The 24,045-nt window shown below is 39.0% G+C and overlaps 1 protein-coding gene across 3 annotated transcripts in view; it reads left to right on the top strand.

Moving 5' to 3' along the window:
• LOC121417384 (diablo homolog, mitochondrial-like) overlaps positions 1-24,045 on the top strand; it is a 41,245-nt gene extending 17,200 nt beyond the window's left edge. Inside the window, exons 6-7 of one of the 3 annotated variants that reach the window (XM_041611072.1) lie at positions 481-741; positions 23,967-24,045. In XM_041611072.1, the coding sequence (XP_041467006.1) occupies positions 481-732 (252 nt within the window). In that variant the 3' untranslated portion in view covers positions 733-741; positions 23,967-24,045. Of the gene's footprint in view, positions 1-480; positions 813-3,612; positions 3,732-23,966 lie in introns of those variants that run through there. The other 2 variants (XM_041611073.1, XM_041611071.1) reach the window with 2 other exon arrangements.

Raw genomic sequence — 24,045 nt, 5'->3', positions numbered from 1 at the left:
TGCAAACTCCTTTAATTACATATATTTTCAAATATAGTCTACCTACAACAGCATTATTTTTCATGAAAATATCTCACCCAAATCACCGAAAGAACGAAGGCGGGATAATTTTCCAGTAAATCAGGGGGCAACCCTGATTTCGATTTCAACCGCCTATAATTTCCACTTATACAGCAGTGAATACTGTACGCCCACTAAAATAGATAACGTGTACCGGTAGCTACTGCCGTTACTTCGGGGAGGCGCAGGCAGCAGCTGCGTGTATTATATTTTGGGTCTCCCAGATCCGGATAAATCCCTTATCCAGATTGGTGCTGGTCCCAACGTGTCCGGATAAGAGAGGTCGGACTGTATTGGCAATAACATTTATTGCACTGTTCCGTTCAGTGACAGTTGTCCTAATAGGCTTATCAAACATGATCCATTGCCGACTTTGCATCTTTGGGAATGTCAATTCTCTTGTGTATCCTGCTTCCTCAGGACCTTGAAGCTATTTTAAACAGTGCCCTCTTAACCCTGGAGGCAGCATCCGAAGCAGCCTTCCAGGCCGGCAACGAGGAACTAGCCATGATGGGGCGAGACCGATGCCAGTACGTCAACACGCAGATCGCCCTGACTAGAGCCGTCATCCAGAAAGCGGAGACTGCTCTGGTGAAACTGCAAGCGGAAACCATCAAGGAGACCAAAACAGAGAAGGAGGATGCTGCTGAAGGAGCAGGTTCCTGTAAATAGTCGACAGAGGTATGTTTCATTTTAGATAATGGAAATGTCTGGTGAAGCTGAAAGCAGAGACCAAACCCCCCAAAGAAACAGAGGAGGATGTTGATTCAGGAACAGGCTCCAGTAAATAGGACAGAGTGAGGATTGTTACAGGGCCCTGTCTTACAAAGAGTTATGATTAATCCAATCAATCGTAAATATCTGGAAGTCGATTAGTGTCATAATCTTTTCTTCAGGAAATTTGCAGTGTCCTTTGTAAACGAAGGAGACTGCAACAAATTGTCAAGAAATCAATTAATTTTTCGGATATACAGTCATGTCTAGAATTTTTTATGTTGACTTTGCTGGCTTTCCATAGTTGTGATTGATAGGATCATGCGCAACTCTCTTTAAGACAGGACTCAGATCTCCATATGCAAGATTGGCAATCAACCGTAGAACATTACATGTATTTTACAAGTGATTGCTTTAACTTCACTGTACATTTGATCATAAAAACCAAGCGTGCGATTAACCGCCAATCTTTGTGTTATGGTGCCTAGATCTAAAGATTTGCAATCAATCAATCATCACTAAATGGCATTGGACAAGCAAGATCTAGTTGTTACATACACTCACCAGGGGATTATTTTTAATGTGCCTAATACCAATTAATCTATCTACCAACTCGTCTGTCATTTAGTCTACCATCAGTTCAGCCACTATCCACGTGGTCTAATTACCATTTGAACTAACAAATAGTGGTCCACTAGCCATACAGTGAAATACTATTTGGTATAATTGGACTCGGTGTTGATTGGGCGAAATGAATGAAAAAATGGATATTAGACCAACTGGTTATGAGATGTAAGGGTCATAGACTAACTGGTGATAAGACAAAGTGATGAGTGGACCAAATGGTTGTTAGACAAAATGTTGATGATGGAATGGCATTAGACTAAGTGAAGGTAGCCCATTTGATGAGTGGACGAGTTGGCAATAGACATTTACCTTGCCGGTCAGATTTGTTCTTTTCGTGTTTGCAATCCATCCCCCTCCATTTACAAATGTCTCCTATAACCCCTTTGAATGTTATAACAGAAATATGGCACAGTATAAATGCTGTAGATCATCATCATCATCATACCAAACAATAATTGATCAACAATGATCATGGGCAGGGAAAAAATTTTAATTGTGTCTGATAATTTTTTCTATGTAAATTCGTCCCAGTTTTTGTTGTGAATGAAAAATCTCTCTAGGTATACATATGATAGATTTTTTTTTGCTTTCTGAGATGACCATAGCAGACCTCAGAAATCATATTTTTGTCAAAATTCTTACATTACACATAATTCTGTTGTGATCATGGCAACTTGTAAATGTTGTAATATATTAGCATCAAATTCAGTTACCAATAGGCAGTTGAAGTAAGGGTATTAGCAATCAATGGCAGCTTTGATCACCCTGTGTTTAAGTCCAGGGGGAGTCTTCTTTGTCCATTGCGTCCAAGACGGCTCCCTGTGAAAGTCACACAGAAAGATTTCACATTCTGCAGGAAAAATAATAAGGATAACATAGTGTAGTAGATTTCACGGTACACCATGTATCTTTCTTGGGCAAGTTTTGACCTGAAAAGGACCACCCAATCTCGACGTTGCGACAGGTGTGTTCTTGTCGTCTTCAGAACGACATTCTCCTGAAGACAAGAATACGCTATTTTTCTTTGCCATGGAAACCTTTCAGAATTTACATTGTAAATAAGGATGACAATATCCAGATGGCAAACAAATTACTGCACTTGTACAACTGACAGTTTGATTCTTTCCAATTGATCTCTTATCTCCCTCCGACGCCTCCAGTCCCTGTAGCGCTCCCAGAACTGAAATTACTCCCCTGTTAGTCACATACAATTTGGGGTGTTGCCCCATTCTCCACCTGCCCATTCTGCCTTACCGACAGTTGGATTTATTTCTGGATATTCTCTTATTTCCTTGAGACTTCCACTACGAAGATTGCCTGGAATTTTGCAACCCTAAGCAACGGACACACCCAATCCCTTTAGGCCTGTACATGTTTTCCCTTGCACCAATCCAAGCGATTTCGCTGAGTGGTCTTGCTACAGCATCACATGTAGCACATAGATATACATTTGACTAGTACTGTTAAAAGGATATTCTACTCAATTCCTTCGCTGGTGGTACGGGAAAGGTTCACATCACTGCTCTAGGTGAACCAAACCATAAGCCACTTAAAGGTACATTTCAACATATTTGAATCTGTTCCTTTACAGTGCTGATCCTGCACTTCCTGTCGTCTCCAAAATGACGTGCACTGCAGCTTATTTTTGACCTGCCATCCCAAAACCAACAATTAGTCGACCCTAATGAATATTGAGATTTTTATCGAGCTTGAAAATTCATTTCCTAAGCCTTAAATTAATATATGATATGTTAAAATTGACCAACAATAACCTTAATAAGTACTTGATTGCATGCAGAGGAAATTCAGCAAGAGGGTAAGGAAAATAAGGAGAAAACAAGGTTTAAAAAGTTTGGGGTTCACTCAAGCATGAGATGTGCATACTGTGTAATCTCAGTGAAACTTCCAGCAGTCCGAAAAAGTAGTGTCCAAGAAAATCTTGTATCTTTTCTCTTATTCTACTTTTTCACGACTTATAGATTTTATAGTAGGAAGAAGAATTGCTCTTTCAGATGAGCTATTTTTTTTATTTTGGGTTTTGGAGACAAAATTAGTATTTTGGCTTTTTACAGAGAACCTTACCTGCCAACTTATTGGTGGGTTGGGGATGGTAGGTCACATTTACACTTAGGTCTACCTTTCTTTATCGTTAACGGCATCACATCATCAAGCTCCATGAAATCAGAACAGGCTACATTTTATTTCCTACAGTGCTTACATCCATGACAAGGAAGGGAACTCAGCATATGTCTCCCATCATAGCACTCACACATTTCTGGGCTGCACGGTACATGAGATAAAGCATCGGCATTTGCATGACTAAGACCTGCGTGGTGCTCCGTCTTAAAGTTGAATTGTGTTAAGATCTCTTACCGTCTAGCCATTTGATTGGATCTCTCTCGGAAGGACATTATCCATCTTAAGAGCACTATGATCAGTTCTCACCACAAATTCACGTCCAAGTAGATAGTGTCGAAATTGATTAATAAACGTCACGACAGCGAGAAGTTCTCGGCGACTTACACAATAGTGTCGCTGTGACTTTGTCAGAGATTTTCTTGCGTAAACTATTGGCTGCTCCTGGAAACATTCTGTGAAGAATCCCACTGCATCTGCGATTGCAATGCTCCAATACCAAAATCAGATGCATCGGTATCTAGTATGAAGGTTCCTTCGTTTGAGAGGTATGTCATAACATTGTCAAGAAAATAAAGATTACATTTCCCATCCTTAAAGGTCAAGTCCACCTCAGAAAAATGTTGATTTGAATCCATAGAGAAAAATCAGACAAGCACAATGCTGAAAATTTCAGCAAAATCGGATGCAAAATAAGAAAGTTATGACATATCAAAGTTTTGCTTATTTTTAACAAAATAGTTGTATGCACGAGCCAGTTACAATCAAATTAGAGAGTCAATGATGTCACTCACTATTTCTTTTGGTTTTTATTGTTTGAATTATACAATATTTAAATTTTTACGAATTTAATGATTAGAACCTTCTTGCCTGAAGCACAAATGTTAAAATAATGGAATTCCACGTGTTCAGGGAGGAATGAAACTTCATTTCACATGACAATAACAAGAAAATCAAAATATTTCATACAGTAAAATACAAAAGAAATAGTGATTGAGTGATTTTATCAGTACCCTCATTTGCATACCGATCAAGATGTGCATATAACTGTTTTGTGAAATGAAGCGAAACTTTAAAATGTCATAACTTTCTTATTTTACTTCCGATTTTGATGAAATTTTCAGTGTTATGCTTGTTGATTTTTTTCTCCTTATTCAAATCAAGTTTTTGTTGGGGTGGACTTGTCCTTTAAAAACATCCTGAGACTACAAATATATATTTGGCATGTAATGTAGTAAAGCTCGTAGCATTCTTATACTGAAACCTGCTCCAGGCTGGTAACGACTATATCTCATTTTCTTGAGTTCGTCTACTGGGGGTCTAGGGACCGGTGCGATATTGCTTGGGATATTAGGTAGAGGAACTTCCTCTATGTCTGCAGTTCCACCTTTCAGTTGCAGTATATGTACCTGCATGTCTCTCACATAGTCGTAGGTTTTTGGGGACCTGCTTGTCTTTTGTGCTCCATGACTTTCCACGCTTTGAATAATTATGTGCACTTCACTCTTATTATCAGCGACAGGTTTAGGGTTCTTTGACAGTGGCATATTCTCTCCCGACATTGTTGTTATGGTCCCGTACAGCCAACTGCAGCCTTGCTAGCATGACTGGATACCCAGGACCAAAATCCAATTGAAACCAGTTGGATTTCTAACTGGTTTTCAATTGGTTTCAATTGGTTTCAACTGGTTTCAATTGGTTTTGACTGGAATATATTCATTGAAACCAATTGGAACCAGTCGGGCAACTGGAAACCCTAACTAGAACCAGTTGAGTAACTGGAAATGTCTTCCAACTGGAAATGACTTCTAACTGGAAATGACTTCTAACTGGAACCAGTTGGGTAACTGGAAATCCTAACTGGAACCAGTTGGGTAACTGGAAATCCTAACTGGAACCAGTGGAGTAACTAATGTTTTCCGACTGGAATTGACTTCTAACTGGAACCAGTTGGGTAACTGGAAATCCTAACTGGACCAGTTGGATAACTGGACATTTCTTCCAACTGGAAATGACTTCTAAATGCATAGTCAAATTCGGTCCGCTTGGGAGCATATTCAGAAGCATTCCATGGAATGATTCCAAATCTCCAGTCCTGCAGGCTTTGTTGAGGTGCCTGATATCCTTGACAAGATTTCTATCAGATAGAACTTCTTGCAAAGCTACATGAGGAGAATCAGGAGTGAGCCACTTTATTTTTCTTTCTTTAGTGGATTCAAGTGGGGTATGAGCACCGGACACTCATGATACTGTTAAGTCTGCTACGAACTCATACAAAACGTAGACTACAGGCGTATGTGCAGGTTCATTAGGTTCATTTTAATCAGATCAGACTATCGAAGAAAAACTCTCTCTCCCAATCAATGTTACCCCATTATATACCCTGGTGATGGTCTGAAACTCGACCACCCCTGGAAACGTGTTTGTCATCACATACAATGTAAGACATTCATGTACCTTGGGCCTGTCATTTCCCAGACAAATTTATGTATCGGACCACTTTCTCTGGTCAGTGGAAATAGAGACCCTATTTATTATCAAGTGGTCAAAATGTTACATCTGCCTAACTATATGACATATCAGGTCAAACACAGGTCAGGCATGTGACCGTAACACTACTCTCCTGAGTTCCAGGTGTGGACATTGCACACTTGGTGCGTGATTGATTGCCATGTTTCTACAAGCAGTTCCTCATCACCTTTGCAGTGGACAGCTGCATTCCAAAGATGAATTCTCACTGCCCTTATCCATGGCCCTAGCATTTCACATTCCTTTCTCTAGCTTTTAGCGATAAGCTTCTTAACAATAGACTTGCCCATGTGCCAAACATCAAACTGATGATCAATAAAAGGGAATGCTTTTCCCTCATCAACTTTCTTATCCCTGCATGTCTGTCAGTTGCAACTGTGGTAATATTGCAACCCGCCTCCAATAATTCATCAAGAGCCCGCTCAAATGCTAGCTTTTCCCTGGCCACGGAACTTGTGGCCTCTGTGACTTGCACTAGTGTAATGGCCATGATTTTGCTTGTCTTCATTTCCATGAATGTATAAGAACAGTATCCCCACAAACTGTCAACCCTTCCCCACTACTGAGATCTTTACACACTTCATTTATATTCCTTTGGAAGGCTTTATGTGTTGCTGATTGAAAGGAAAAGTCATTTCAACATCCAATTGCCTGGCAGAACCCCATTTTTCTCTCTGATACATGTGAATGAATGTGAAGGAAAGTGGAAAATGGTCGAGGCGAAATGTCAAGCTGCTCGCATGCTACGTCACTTATTTGATAGTATTGGTTAATTTTTTGCGATCGTTTTTTTTTGCCAATTACCTGCTGTTGTGGGCAAATTTTGGTTCTACGCTTGACCCTTGACCATGTTCTATCCTGTATCCATCCACAAACTTCTTTACATATTCATCCTCTTGGAAAAATGTCTTACGGTGAGAAGTTCCAGCAGCACTTGAACAGCTTTCTTTCTCCTCACCAAACCAAAGCACCCATCACTTGACCAGTGACCTTAAAATTAGATATAGGCAAATCAGCAAATAATAAAACAAACTTTAGTCCATGAATTAAGACATTTTACCTGCAATAACATTGGCAGAATTGTGATTTTATCTACCAATGCAAACAGAATTTGCATTGGATTTGTACATACCACATTTGTGAAAAGAGCAAGATATGCAGTTCCCTCAAGGGCGTAGTACATGAAGCACACGGCTTATCGAGTGTATTACTTTGAAAAGCACTGTGTGATCAACACTTTACATAAGTTTCCTCTGACGTTTGACCATGTTCTATCCTGTATCCATCCACAAAGTTCTTTACATATTCATCCTCTTTGAAAAATGTCTTATGGTGAGTAGTTCCACCAGCTCTTGAACCATCTTTCTTTCTCTTCACCAAACCAAAGCACCCATCAATGAAAACAATCACTTGACCACTGACCTTAAAATTAGATATAAGCAGCGTTTTGTCAGCAAATAATATGGAAAACAAACTTTGAGACATGAATGAAGACATTTTACCTGCAATAACATTGACAGAATTGTGATTTTATGTACCAATGCAAACAGAATTTGAAAAGGATTTGTACATACCACATCTGTAAAAAGAGCAAGATATGCAGTTCCCTCAAGGGCGTAGTACATGAAGCACAAGGCTTATCGAGTGTGTTTGCAAAGCACGGTATGGTCAACACTTTACATAAGTTACAGTGTATCTTTGACACTTGACCATGTTCTATCCTGTATCCATCCACAAAGTTCTTTACATATTCATCCTCTTGGAAAAATGTCTTATGGTGACTAGTTCCACCAGCACTTGAACCAGCTTTCTTTCTCCTCACCAAACCAAAACACCCATCGATGCAAACAATCACTTGACCAGTGACCTTAAAATTAGATAAAGGCAACATCTTGTCAGCAAATAATGTGGAAAACAAACTTTAGTACATGAGTGAAGACATTATACCTGCAATAAAGTTCACAGAATTGTGATTTCATGTACCAATGCAAACAGAATTTGAAAAGGATTTGTACATACCACATCTGTAAAAAGAGCAAGATATGCAGTTCCCTCAAGTGCGTAGTACATGAAGCACAAGGCTTATCAACTGTGTTTGCAAAGCACTGTGTGATCAACACTTTAAATAAGTTACCTTTGACGTTTGACCATGTTCTATCCTGTATCCATCCACAAAGTTCTTTACATATATTCATCTTCTGATAGAAATGTCTTATGGTGAGTAGTTCCACCAGCATTTGAACCAGCTTTCTTTCTCTTCACCAAACCAAAAAACCCATCAATGCAAACAATCACTTGACCAGTGACCTTAAAATTTGATAAAGGCAACATTTTGTCAGCAAATAATATGGAAAACAAACTTTAGTACATGTATGAAGACATTTTACCTGCAATAAATTTGACAGAAATGTGATTTCATGTACCAATGCAAACAGAATTTGCTTTGGATTTGTACATACCACATTTGTGAGCAACTTTGGGTCTGACATGCACTAACAAAATCCTATGTATAATTGCTCATAGCTACTATTTATCACATTAAATAAGCATGGATTAAAGGGATCAATCGATTGTTCACCACACCAGCGAAGCCACTGCTTCCATGCCGACTCGTTGGTTGGTTCTATCTCGCCAAGAGAGGGCGATGAGACTTGAAGCGTGTTCATAAAATCCAGCTGAGCGCCAACATTTGTTGAGATGATCCAAGCGGTTAGCTGGAGGCTTGGAAATGGATTCAGATGCTCCACAAGAGGATCGGTTGGTAGGAGTGGTATGTCGATCAGAAACAGAAGGGTTATGGGAAACCATGGTTGGCCCTCCAAAGAGGGGCGATTAACAACGCCTTGTCCACCTTGTCTTCTCGAAACTTCTGTAAGGAGACAAAATGGCGGAAATAAATACAAGATGAGCGAATGCCAAGAGATTGAAAAAGCATCCACCACAAATGCCCTTGGGTTACTCTTCCATAAGACATAACATGGTAAGGTCCATTCCCAGACCAAAGACGATTGTTGTCACATCTCTGTGTTTTATCATCAGGAATGGCACTTATTCTTCTTAGGCTTGACACATTAGTGCTGGCATGAAACGTGTCCACTAGCCATTTTCCTGCTTGATGACAACCAAGTTGCTCATATAGCCAGCCCAAGATTTCAGTGACTCGTGTGATGCTCTTGTATAAATTCCTTCATCACACTCTGGTGGAATCAACACTGGAACTCTTCCTCCCTGTCTTCCCTCTTTTGTAGATAACTGTAAGGTTCTGAGTTAGGCGTTGCTCCAGAGGGGAGAGGTTTTGCTTGATCTCTTTCGTAGTTGACCCCCTAGTTCTCTGTTTGTATGATTTTACTCTAAACAAAAAAGATAGAAAAAGAAAAGAAATAGACAAATTATGATCCATTCTTTTAAAAGAAAGTGTGCCTGCTTCAGAGGCTGAAAACCACTCGTCTCCACCACGGGCTCTGCCCTGGTTCCTTCAAATTCAAATTTATCATTAAAAAAAATGACAAAATTAAGTATTAATGTGAGATGTTTATAAGAATTGGATGATAAAGCACAAGGTATAAACATTATGAGAGAGCAAAAAGGAAGAGATTCCTTGAATAATTGCTACCCCCAACAAAATCCACAAATTACAAATTATTGTAATAAACACCAGTCAATCAGGATTGCAGTTCCATGAAATGAAGCTTGAAGTTCTAGTCTTTAATGCTGTCAAGACCAACATCAAAGAGGTCATCAGGGGATTTAATCGTTTTGAATTCATCATTAGTGAGCTTGCATACAGTGTTGCCATTGCTAGTTGATACTCTCTTCACATGGGGACTTGACTTTCTCACATGAAGGACAGCAAGTCTCATTGGGGTGATGTCTTCATTGATGTAAATGCCCTGCATGCTCTCAATGCCTTTCAACTTGAATCGGCCGGCATACAATGCATCTTTTTTCCTCAGAGTAAAGCGTGCCAGAATCTGTCGCTCCTTTCCTCTAGACTTCTTGCCGATGCGCTGACATTTAGTCTGGTCCTTTGCTTTCAGCTTTACTCCAGGTTTCTCTGCCACTTTGTTGTGGAGCATCTCCTTTCTTTCCTCCTCTTCACCCTCCTTTCCCTCTTGAAATTTGTTAATACTGCAGAAACGAAGATTGCCCCTCCTTAGTTGCTGCTGTAGGTCATCGTCCCTATATAACGATATACTTACCATTTGTGATTGAACTTGGCCACTATCACACATGATACGGCGGATTTGGACTGAATTGTCTGTAAATTTTTTTTTCAAATTTCGGCGCCAATTTTGATGAAAAAGCTGGACAAGTCAATTTGGTGCATGCCTGTAGGATTTAACCACTGAAAGAGCAGTTTAGGTAAAAACCAAATTATGATGTAGTTAAACCTCCCGGCTGCTTAAACTTCTTTTGTGAATCTCAAAATCAAGACATGGTCCAAATTTAAACCTTGGAGGGGGTTTAAACCAAGCCCTTCAATCAAATGGGAAGACCGGTTACATATTACATATAACATAGTTATAAGGAGAAGTATTAAAAGGGACCATAGAAAGAAAGCACGAGAAAAGGGGGGAATTTAGGTAGGAAGAGAATGAATCAGAAAGCATAATGCTGACAATGTCATGGAAATGTAACAAAGTCATTGAATTTGAAAGTTTAGGAAAAATTACCAGAATTTGCACATAAGTATGATCATCAGGAATATTTGTTAGGCTTATGTTAGAAAATGAAATCATCATTTTTTCATATTTTCATACATGTGTGTATGATACATGTATGTCCCGTGTGTCATGAAATTATTTCCAGCAATGCATATCTTCACATTGAATAAATTTTCACCCCATTTTTTCTTGAAGGACAAAATGTGAATAAACATGACTTCTTGTAATAAAATACAAAAGAACAAGTGGGGATATGACATCAGCTTGTTAATTGTGGGTGCGTCATGGTTTAGTGGTTCTGACTCACCTTTCAAACACAGGTTGTGGGTTCTAACTCTTCTTTCGCCCATGATACACACTTTTATCTGAAATTAAGCTATGATCTGGCCTTTGTTACCCATCTTTCGTCAATATTGATCCTGTCAAAGGGTTGGGGTAACTTTGCCTGTTCTTAACACGTTTAGCAAAAGTTCTAAACTCATTACCATGATGTTGACCCTCAACTCATCATGCAAGAAATGCTGAACGTGCGCTACTTCATGCATAAGGGTGTGAAACATCTGAAAGTCATCAGATGCTACGTCTGGAAAGATAACAACATGGAACTTGTTGATTACTTGATCGGTTAACGTTACACCGTAACAACTACTCTTGTGTGGAAGCTGTCAGATATTTCTGCTCTAGTTGTGCAGCCCACATGACTTCAGCCGTCCTGGATATCATGGTCTGGAAGCAGTGAGTTTATTGCATCATACAGTGCCACAACATCCTTGGTTTTGGGATTTGCATTGCAAGATTTGGATACCTTTTCAACTTCCTCCTTTTTTTCCATCAAGTATTGCCTGTTCCTTTTGCTTTTTGATGTTTGCTTTGACCAGTCTTTGGTAACTGTACCTACAATGCCAGCTAGGGTCCTCAATATTCCCTTCTTCACAAGTGGAATGAAACCAACTCTTGCATCTACTGCACTTCACCATTGTACTACCATTATCTGACATCGTACACTGGCAGTATACTCGGAATTGCCATTCATACTTAATGGCAGGAGTAGTCTCTCTCCTTTTTGACCGAACGATCCTATCAAGGAATGCTGATATGTCTCTGGTTTCCAAAACATGTATTAGTGCTGGACGCATAATCTTGCTATGGCAAAGTTCTCAGTTCCATAGTCCACTCTAAGCCGTTGAGGAAGACCAAACAAACGTATACCACTTACAAAGCCATGTAAAACGGTGTCTGCTCTATTATTGTTTACACATTGCAGAAAAACAACTGTTCTTGAAAATCCATCTATTCCTCCATGGATGACTAAACGCCATAGAATGAGCTTATCATTTCCATCCACATGCCTGCAAATTAAAGAATTGAAATACATGACAAATAAGTGCATCTTCAAATGATATAAATTATGTACAAGTAAGATATAATGCAACCTTAGCCTCCACATACTTTTTACTTATAATATACAATTTTCATTTTATGCAACCATTACCTTCTGGACACTTGCACGCTTACCATCATCAGGTAAGAGATCAATCGCCAACATTGGGTTAAGGATGGAGACACTCTGTCTGGCATGTCGCAAATTTTTTGCATGTCGGACAGAAAATTTTGAGTTACCTTTTCTAAAATTGCAGGAATCATTCATTTCTACATATATGATTCCAGTTAATGTATAAAAAGGATGATTGATATATATGTTAATATTTATAAACATGCAGTTTCAAAACAAAGATATTAAGTGTTACCTAGGACCATTTAATTTCAGAGATAGAATTCCATCCGACATGCTTTCAAATTTGCATCACGTTATAAAATTTGCGAAAAATTCAAGAAAACGGTTAAAGATTGAATGGATACTTATACTATATGAAAGAGGAGATATGAATCATCAATAAAAAATGAGAAAACATCGTTTAAAAACAATTTTCAAAAATAAGCATGATGGTTACCAATTTTGAAACAGGCCCATACAAACGTTTTAGTTCCTTTGGAATATAGGACGTAGTACATGTAGGTTGACATGGAAAGATAACTTTCCTAAACTTCTTCAAGAAAGCTTCAGCTAACAATGTCTTTTCTCTTGATGTAAGATGCAAACCGTCCTATTTATGACATCTGTCATCAATAGAGAAGCAGTCTGGTGATTCAACGAACTCACATAATGGTGTACTAGCCGTGAAATTGTTCAGTTTCAAATTAAAAAAAAAACACTGGCTTCATATAAGTCCTGCCTGTCCCACCTAGGAGCAATCCCACTGAAGATGATTGTTGCATATGGATACATTCTCGAACAGTAAAATACAAATGTTTATACTTCTTTTCGGGAATGAATGAGAAATCAAAGCAGAATGCTGACAATTTCATAAAAATCTGATAACAAAGTCACTGAATTTGAAAGTTAAGCAACATTTTTGGAAAAACTACCGGAATGTGCACTTGATCGTCAGGAATATTTGTTAGGCTTATGTTATAAAATGAAATCATCATTATTTCATATTTTCGTACATGTGTGTATGATACATGTATGTCCCGTGTGTCATGAAATTATTTCCAGCAATGCATATCTTCACATTGAACAAATTTTCACCCCATTTTTTCTTGAAGGACAAAATGTGAATAAACATGACTTCTTGTAATAAAATACAAAAGAACAAGTGGGGATACGACATCAGCTTGTTAATTGTGGGTGCGTCATGGTTTAGTGGTTCTGACTCACCTTTCAAACACAGGTTGTGGGTTCTAACTCTTCTTTCGCCCATGATACACACTTTTATCTGAAATTAAGCTATGATCTGGCCTTTGTTACCCATCTTTCGTCAATATTGATCCTGTCAAAGGGTTGGGGTAACAAACTTTGCCTGTTCTTAACACACTTTATCAAGGGCTTAGCAAAAGTTCTAAACTCATTACCATGATGTTGACCCCTCAACTCATCATGCAAGAAATGCAGAACGTGCGCTACTTCATGCATAAGGGTGTGAAACATCTGAAAGTCATCAGCTGCTACGTCTGGAAAGATAACAACATGGAACTTGTTGATTACTTGATTGGTTAAATGTACACCGTAACAACTTCTCTTGTGTGAGAAGCTGTCAGATATTCTTCACTAGCTGTGCAACCCACATGACTTCAGCCGTCCTGGATATCATGGTCTGGAAGCAGTGAGTTTATTGCATCATACAGTGCCACAACATCCTTGGTTTTGGATTTGCATTGCAAGATTTGGATACCTTTTCAACTTCCTCCTTTTTTCCATCAAGTATTGCCTGTTCCTTTTGCTTTTTGATGTTTGCTTTGACCAGTCTTTGGTAACTGTACCTACAATGCCAGCTAGGGTCCTCAATATTCCCTTCTTCACAAGTGGAATGAAACCAACTCTTGCATCTACTGCACTTTGCCATAGTGAGCACTACCATTATCTGGCATCCTACAATGGCGGCTTTGGCGGCGGAAGCCAAAAATTTTAGGAGGGGACAACCAACAATTTTTTGACATGCCAAAAAAAAAAAGGTTCTCAACCCAAAAATTATAGGGAGGATGTAGGAAAATAAATTAACAAGCAAAAAAAAAGAAAAAAAAAGTCATCAACAACAAATTTAGGGGGGGACCGTCCCCCCCTCCTCAAATTTAGGGGGGACACGTCCCCCCCGCTTCAGTCGCCTATGAATGGCGGTATACTCGGAGTCACCATTCATGCTTAATGGCAGGAGTAGCCTCTCTCCTTTTTGACCGAACGACCCTATCAAGGAATGCTGATATATTTTTTCCTACTTAGGTGCAGGTAAATTTTAAAAATCATCATTCATTCTAAGACTACAATCAATTCATTGATACTTGGCTGGGAAAAATCTATAAAATTGTCAATGTTTTATCTGAGGGAAAACTTCTTGGAAATTTTTTGCATGTCGGACAGAAAATTTTGAGTTACCTTTTCTAAAATTGCAGGAATCATTCATTTCTACATATATGATTCCAGTTCATGTATAAAAAGGATGATTGATATATATGTTAATATTTATAAACATGCAGTTTCAAAACAAAGATATTAAGTGTTACCTAGGACCATTTAATTTCAGAGAAAGAATTCCGTCCGACATGCTTTCAAATTTGCATCACGTTATAAAATTTGCGAAAAATTCAAGAAAACGGTTAAAGATTGAATGGATACTTATACTTCATGAAAGAGGAGATATGAATCATCAATAAAAAATGAGAAAACATCGTTTAAAAACAATTTTCAAAAATAAGCATGATGGTTACCAATTTTGGAACAGGCCCATACAAACGTTTTAATTCCTTTGGAATATAGGACGTTGTACATGTAGGTTGACATGGAAAGATAACTTTCCTAACCTTCTTCAAGAAAGCTTCAGCTAACAATGTCTTTTCTCTTGATGTAAGAGAAAAGACATTTATGACATATGTCATCAATAGAGAAGCAGTCTGGTGATTCAACGAACTCACATAATGGTGTACTAGCCGTGAAATTGTTCAGTTTTAAATTAAAAATAACACTGGCTTCATATAAGTCCTGCCTGTCCCACCTAGGAGCAATCCCACTGAAGATGATTGTTGCACATGGATACATTCTCGAACAGTAAAATACAAATGTTTATCCTTCTTTTCGGGAATGAATGAGAAATTAAAGCAGAATGCTGACAATTTCATAAAAATCTGATAACAAAGTCACTGAATTTGAAAGTTAAGCAACATTTTTGGAAAAACTACCGGAATGTGCACTTGATCGTCAGGAATATTTGTTAGGCTTATGTTATAAAATGAAATCATCATTATTTCATATTTTCGTACATGTGTGTATGATACATGTATGTCCCGTGTGTCATGAAATTATTTCCAGCAATGCATATCTTCACATTGAACAAATTTTCACCCCATTTTTTTCTTGAAGGACAAAATGTGAATAAACATGACTTCTTGTAATAAAATACAAAAGAACAAGTGGGGATACGACATCAGCTTGTTAATTGTGGGTGCGTCATGGTTTAGTGGTTCTGACTCACCTTTCAAACACAGGTTGTGGGTTCTAACTCTTCTTTCGCCCATGATACACACTTTTATCTGAAATTAAGCTATGATCTGGCCTTTGTTACCCATCTTTCGTCAATATTGATCCTGTCAAAGGGTTGGGGTAACAAACTTTGCCTGTTCTTAACACACTTTATCAAGGGCTTTATAGCAAAAGTTCTAAACTCATTACCATGATGTTGTCCCCTCGACTCATCATGCAAGAAATGCAGAACGTGCGCTACTTCATGCATAAGGGTGTGAAACATCTGAAAGTCATCAGCTGCTACGTCTGGGAAGATAACAAAATAGAACTTGTTGATTACTTGATCGGTTAACGTTACACCGTAACAACTACTCTTGTGTGAGAAGCTGTCAGATATTTCTGCTCTAGTTGTGCAGCCCACATGACTTCAGCCGTCCTGGATATCATGGTCTGGAAGCAGTGAGTTTATTGCATCATACAGTGCCACAACATCCTTGGTTTTGGGATTTGCATTGCAAGATTTGGATACCTTTTCAACTTCCTCCTTTTTTCCATCAAGTATTGCCTGTTCCTTTTGCTTTTTGATGTTTGCTTTGACCAGTCTTTGGTAACTGTACCTACAATGCCAGCTATGGTCCTCAATATTCCCTTCTTCACAAGTGGAATGAAACCAACTCTTGCATCTACTGCACTTTGCCATAGTGAGCACTACCATTATCTGGCATCCTACAATGGCGGCTTTGGCGGCGGAAGCCAAAAATTTTAGGAGGGGACAACCAACAATTTTTTGACATGCCAAAAAAAAAAAGGTTCTCAACCCAAAAATTATAGGGAGGACGTAGGAAAATAAATTGACAAGCAAAAAAAAAAAAAAAGGTAATCAACAACAAATTTAGGGGGGACCGTCCCCCCCTCCTTAAAATTTAGGGGGGACACGTCCCCCCCCCCCCCCCCCCGCTTCCGTCGCCTATGAATGGCGGTATACTCAGAGTCACCATTCATGCTTAATGGCAGGAGTAGCCTCTCTCCTTTTTGACCGAACGACCCTATCAAGGAATGCTGATATATATTTTCCTACTTAGGTGCAGGTAAATTTTAAAAATCATCATTCATTCTAAGACTACAATCAATTCATTGATACTTGGCTGGGAAAAATCTATAAAATTGTCAATGTTTTTTCTGAGGGAAAACTTCTTGGAAATTTTTTGCATGTCGGACAGAAAATTTTGAGTTACCTTTTCTAAAATTGCAGGAATCATTCATTTCTACATATATGATTCCAGTTAATGTATAAAAAGGATGATTAATATATATGTGAATATTTATAAACATGCAGTTTCAAAACAAAGATATTAAGTGTTACTTAGGACCATTTAATTTCAGAGAAAGAATTCCGTCCGACATGCTTTCAAATTTGCATCACGTTATAAAATTTGCGAAAAATTCAAGAAAACTTGTAAAAATTGAATGGATACTTATACTTCATGAAAGAGGAGATATGAATCATCAATAAAAAATGAGAAAACATCGTTTAAAAACAATTTTCAAAAATAAGCATGATGGTTACCAATTTTGAAACAGGCCCATACAAATGTTTTAGTTCCTTCGGAATATAGGACGTAGTACATGTAGGTTGACATGGAAAGATAACTTTCCTAACCTTCTTCAAGAAAGCTTCAGCTAACAATGTCTTTCCTCTTGATGTAAGATGCAAACCGTCCCATCTATGACATCTGTCATCAATAGAGAAGCAGTCTGGTGATTCAACGAACTCACATAATGGTGTACTAGCCGTGAAATTGTTCAGTTTTAAATTAAAAAGAACACTGGCTTCATATAAGTCCTGCCTGTCCCACCTAGGAGCAATCCCACTGAAGATGATTGTTGCACATGGATACATTCTCGAACAGTAAAATACAAATGTTTATCCTTCTTTTCGGGAATGAATGAGAAATTAAAGCAGAATGCTGACAATTTAATAATAATCTGATAACAAAGTCACTGAATTTGAAAGTTAAGCAACATTTTTGGAAAAACTACCGGAATGTGCACTTGATCGTCAGGAATATTTGTTAGGCTTATGTTATAAAATGAAATCATCATTATTTCATATTTTCGTACATGTGTGTATGATACATGTATGTCCCGTGTGTCATGAAATTATTTCCAGCAATGCATATCTTTACATTGAACAAATTTTCACCCCATTTTTTTCTTGAAGGACAAAATGTGAATAAACATGACTTGTAATAAAATACAAAAGAACAAGTGGGGATACGACATCAGCTTGTTAATTGTAGGTGCGTCATGGTTTAGTGGTTCTGACTCACCTTTCAAACACAGGTTGTGGGTTCTAACTCTTCTTTCGCCCATGATACACACTTTTATCTGAAATTAAGCTATGATCTGGCCTTTGTTACCCATCTTTCGTCAATATTGATCCTGTCAAAGGGTTGGGGTTACTTACTTTGCCTGTTCTTAACACACTTTATCAAGGGCTAAGCAAAAGTTCTAAACTCACATGATGTTGACCCCTCAACTCATCATGCAAGAAATGCAGAACGTGCGCTACTTCATGCATAAGGGTGTGAAACATCTGAAAGTCATCAGCTGCTACGTCTGGGAAGATAACAATATAGAACTTGTTGATTATTTGATCAGTTAACGTTACACCGTAACAACTTCTCTTGTGTGGAAGATGTCAGATATTTCTTCACTAGCTGTGCAACCCACATGACTTCGGCCGTCCTGGATATCATGGTCTGGAAGCAGTGAGTTTATTGCATCATACAGTGCCACAACATCCTTGGTTTTGGGATTTGCATTGCAAGATTTGGATACCTTTTCAACTTCCTCCTTTTTTTCCATCAAGTATTGCCTGTTCCTTTTGCTTTTTGATGTTTGCTTTGACCAGTCTTTGGTAACTGTACCTACAATGCCAGCTATGGTCCTCAATATTCCCTTCTTCACAAGTGGAATGAAACCAACTCTTGCATCTACTGCACTTTGCCATAGTGAGCACTACCATTATCTGGCATCCTACAATGGCGGTATACTCGGAGTCACCATTCATGCTTAATGGCAGGAGTAGCCTCTCTCCTTTTAGACTGAACGACCCTATCAAGGAATGCTGATATGCTTCTGGTTTCCAAGGCATGTATTAATGCCGGACGCATTTACGTTTGAATGTACACATTTTGGCTTGGGTCCTCCCCTAAACACAGCGATGGAGCAAATGATATGAAAAAAGTCCACATATTCCAAATCGCAAAGCCTGGTCTGGCCAGCTGACAGGGTGATTTCTCTTAGGGTTTTGTTCTTCGTCACCGGAGGGATAATCGTCTGGTAATGAACCAGGACAGTTCCGTAGATTGCTGGTTTCTTTGTCACTGAATGGATGTTATTTTGATGCCATGTCAGGCAGTGTTTCAGGTGTGGTGTTGCATGAATCTCTTCTATGTTTGTCACATCTACTTGCTTGCTGTCACTTGCTGAGACATCCAATTCTAGATCTTGTTTTGGCTCAATCATCCCCTCACCAGGTTGGCCCTTTTTTGTGCCTGTCAGCATAGTCCATCTTTGGCTTTTAAGCCTTATTTGGTTTGCATTTTCATGATTTGTCAATGGCATGTCTTCCAAGTTGGTCTCCAATTAATTCATGTTTAGATTTATTCCTGAGACCTTGTTCCAGCAACAGATTGCGACGACAGTTGTTTGTGTCGATTATGGATAGCTGTAAGTCATCAGCTGGTACGTCTGGGAAGATAACAACATAAAACTTGTTGATTACTTGATCGGTTAACGTTACACCGTAACAACTTCTCTTGTGTGGAAGCTGTCAGATATTTCTGCTCTAGTTGTGCAACCCACATGACTTCGGCCGTCCTGGATATCATGGTCTGGAAGCAGTGAGTTTATTGCATCATACAGTGCCACAACATCCTTGGTTTTGGGATTTGCATTGCAAGATTTGGATACCTTTTCAACTTCCTCCTTTTTTTCCATCAAGTATTGCCTGTTCCTTTTGCTTTTTGATGTTTGCTTTGACCAGTCTTTGGTAACTGTACCTACAATGCCAGCTATGGTCCTCAATATTCCCTTCTTCACAAGTGGAATGAAACCAACTCTTGCATCTACTGCACTTTGCCATAGTGAGCACTACCATTATCTGGCATCCTACAATGGCGGCTTTGGCGGCGGAAGCCAAAAATTTTAGGAGGGGACAACCAACAAATTTTTGACATGCCAAAAAAAAGGTTATCAACCCAAAAATTATAGGGAGGACGTAGGAAAATAAATTGACAAGCAAAAAAAAAAAAAAGGTCATCAACAACAAATTTAGGGGGGACCGTCCCCCCCCCCCTGCTTCCGTCGCCTATGAATGGCGGTATACTCGGAGTCACCATTCATGCTTAATGGCAGGAGTAGCCTCTCTCCTTTTTGACTGAACGACCCTATCAAGGAATGCTGATATGCTTCTGGTTTCCAAGGCATGTATTAATGCCGGATGCATTTACGTTTGAATGTACACATTTTGGCTTGGGTCCTCCCCTAAACACAGCGATGGAGCAAATGATATGTAAAAAAGTCCACATATTCCATATCGCAAAGCCTGATTTCGCCAGCTCACAGGCTGATTTCTCTTAGGGATTTGTTCTTCGTCACGATAATCGTTTCTTTGTCACTGAATGGATGTTTCTTTGATGCCATGTCAGGCAGTGTTTCAGGTCTGGTAGTTGCATGAATCTCTTCTGTTTTTCACATGTACTTGCTCGCTGTCACTTACTGAGATATCCGATTCTAGATCTTGTTTTGGCTGAAACATCACCTAACCAGGTTGGCCCTTTTCTTTGTGCCTGTCAGCAAAGTCCATCTTTGAAGCCTTTATTTGGTTTGCATTTTCGTGATTTGTCAGTGGCACGTCTTCCAAGTTGGACTCCTATTAATTCATGTTTAGATTTATTCCTGAGACCTTGTTCCAGCGACAGATTGCGACGACAGTTGTTTGTGTCGATTATGGATTTGGAGAAAAATATGTGATGAGTGAAACAGCTGTAAGTCATCAGCTGCTACGTACATGGATGGGAAGATAACAATATAGAACTTGTTGATTACTTGATCGGTTAACGTTACACTGTAACAACTTCTCTTGTGTAAGAAGCTGTCAGATATTTCTGCTCTAGTCGCGCAACCCACATGACTTCGGCCGTCCTGGATATCATGGTCTGGAAGCAGTGAGTTTATTGCATCATACAGTGCAACAACATCCTTGGTCACACTGAGCGTTGTCTTGAGGCTTACTTACCCCTGGCACTGACAAACGTTGATTCTACAGTCCTCTATGATTTATAGATCTTTGCTCCAGGGGTTCCAGTTAGAAAGAAAGTCCTCCCTTCCTAATAAAAACCACAAGATAGCTGTTGGTTTTTCCAAAATATTGTTGGTTGTAGGACACAAGTGGAATGAAACCAACTCTTGCATCTACTGCACTTCACCATAGTGCTACCATTATCTGGCATCCTACAATGGTGGTATACTCGGAGTCACCGTTCAATGCTTATAATGTCATACCTTTTTTGAATTTCTTTCTCAAATTTCTGGTATCGTTATCGATAGCAATGATTGCCTTAACCCAGGCTGCTTCGCTATTTTCAGCTTTCAGACCCATGTGAAGGAGAAGAGATTTCATCTTCGCCAAGCTCCATTCGGTATGAGCACTGTTGCGTCACAATGCAGCTCCAATTACGGCCCAGCCCATCAAAATCGAACCATTCCGCGCATGCTGCTCTCTCTTCCCCAGCGGTGCCTCACCGAAACGGTGAAGGATCGACGTTGTTTTCCTATGGCTCTGCTGGCCTTATTGTTTCCCTCACCGATGTGCCAAAACCTTTGAGCAGTAGTGTACAGTGCAACAACATCCTTGGTTTTGGGATTTGCATTGCAAGATTTGGATACCTTTTCAACTTCCTCCTGTTATCCATCAAGTATTGCCTGTTCCTTTTGCTTTCTGATGTTTGCTTTGACCAGTCTTTGGTAACAGTACCTACAATGCCAGCTAGGGTCCTCAATATTCCTGACTTCCCAAGTGGAATGAAACTACCTCTTGCATCTTCTGCACTTCACCATTGTACTACCATTATCTGACATCGTACACTGGCAGTATACTCGGAATTGCCATTCATACTTAATGGCAGGAGTAGTCTCCTTTTATCAAGGAATGCTGATATGTCTCTGGTTTCCAAAACATGTATTAGTGCTGGACGCATAATCTTGCTATGGCAAAGTTCTCAGTTCCATAGTCCACTCTAAGCCGTTGAGGAAGACCAAACAAACGTATACCACTTACAAAGCCATGTAAAACGGTGTCTGCTCTATTATTGTTTACACATTGCAGAAAAACAACTGTTCTTGAAAATCCATCTATTCCTCCATGGATGACTAAACGCCATAGAATGAGCTTATCATTTCCATCCACATGCCTGCAAATTAAAGAATTGAAATACATGACAAATAAGTGCATCTTCAAATGATATAAATTATGTACAAGTAAGATATAATGCAACCTTAGCCTCCACATACTTTTTACTTATAATATACAATTTTCATTTGATGCAACCATTACCTTCTGGACACTTGCACGCTTACCATCATCAGGAATGAGATCAATCGCCGACATTGGTTTAAGGATGGAGACACTCTGTCTGGCATGGAGCAATATTGCTCCCAGGATCTTACCCAGTGCTCTCATCTCTCCATTTATTAGCCTGGAAGTGGAAGCAAGTGTTGAGGGTACCATTTTGCCTGCAATATTAAAATAAAAGAATGGCAAGTCAAATATTACGCATTCAACATTGTTTTTCCTTGCAGACAATCCAGATTTAGACACATACACAAATCAATTAGCATGGCAATTTGAAATGAATGCCAACTTTTGTTACAAATAAGTTGCATATTTCATTTACCAATGCAAACAGAATTTGCATTGGATTTGTACATACCACATCTGTAAAAAGAGCAAGATATGCAGTTCCCTCAAGGGCGTAGTACATGAAGCACAAGGCTTATCGAGTGTGTTTGCAAAGCACAGTATGGTCAACACTTTACATAAGTTACAGTGTATCTTTGATGCTTGACCATGTTCTATCCTGTATCCATCCACAAAGTTCTTTCCATATTCATCCTCTTGGTGAGTAGTTCCACGAGCTCTTGAACCAGCTTTCTTTCTCTTCACTAAACCAAAACACCCATCAATGCAAACAATCACTTGACCAGTGACCTTAAAATTAGATAAAGGCAACATCTTGTCAGCAAATAATATGGAAAACAAACTTTAGTACATGAATGAGTAGTTCTACCAGCACTTGAACCAGCTTTCTTTCTCCTCACCAAACCAAAGCACCCATTAATGCAAACAATAACTTGACCAGTGACCTTAAAATTAGATAAAGGCAACATCTTGTCAGCAAATGATATGGAAAACAAACTTTAGTACATGAATGAGTAGTTCCACCAGCACTTGAACCAGCTTTCTTTCTCCTCACCAAACCAAAGCACCCATCATTGCAAACAATCACTTGACCAGTGACCTTAAAATTAGATAAAGGCAACATCTTGTCAGCAAATAATATGGAAAACAAACTTTAGTCCATGAATGAAGACATTTTACCTGCAATAAAATTGGCAGAATTGTGATTTTATGTACCAATGCAAACAGAATTTGCGCATTGGATTTGTACATACCGCATTTGTGAGCAACTTTGGGTCTGACATGCACTTACAAAATCCTATATTGTATTTTTAATAATTGCTCATAGCTACTATGCTCATCATAGCTACTATGATCATAGCTACTATGCTTATGTTTGCTCAGAGCTACTATGAGCAAATTAACACATTAACTACATGTAAGCATGGTTTAAAGGGATCAATCGATTGTTCACCACACCAGCTAAGCCACTGCTTCCATGCCGACTCAAAGAGAGGGTTACATTATAGATAGTTTGCTATCGATTAAGCTATCGTTTAAGCTATCGGTATCGTTTAAAAATAGTTCCGGCAGTGCGTGTCGCTGAACGCGCGAATGTGCGTGCGTTTGAAAAGCGTGCGCACAAATGCGTACGTTTGAAAGTGTGCGCGCAAAATGTGCGCGCGTTGGATGTGTGTATATATCGTTAAAACGCTACCCTATAAATCATTATTTAATTTATATTGTTACCAAGCAGGTACATTACGTCATCACGGGTCAGTTTACGTGTCGTCCGAAGAAGAACTTTGCTTCACAGCCGATGGCGCCTTTTTTAG

Source organism: Lytechinus variegatus, chromosome 6 (assembly GCF_018143015.1).
Source record: "Lytechinus variegatus isolate NC3 chromosome 6, Lvar_3.0, whole genome shotgun sequence".
In the NCBI taxonomy this organism is placed as follows: Eukaryota; Metazoa; Echinodermata; class Echinoidea; order Temnopleuroida; family Toxopneustidae; genus Lytechinus; species Lytechinus variegatus.
The sequence above is the reverse complement of the archived record's forward strand: the minus strand, read 5'-3'. Positions and strand labels throughout refer to the sequence as shown.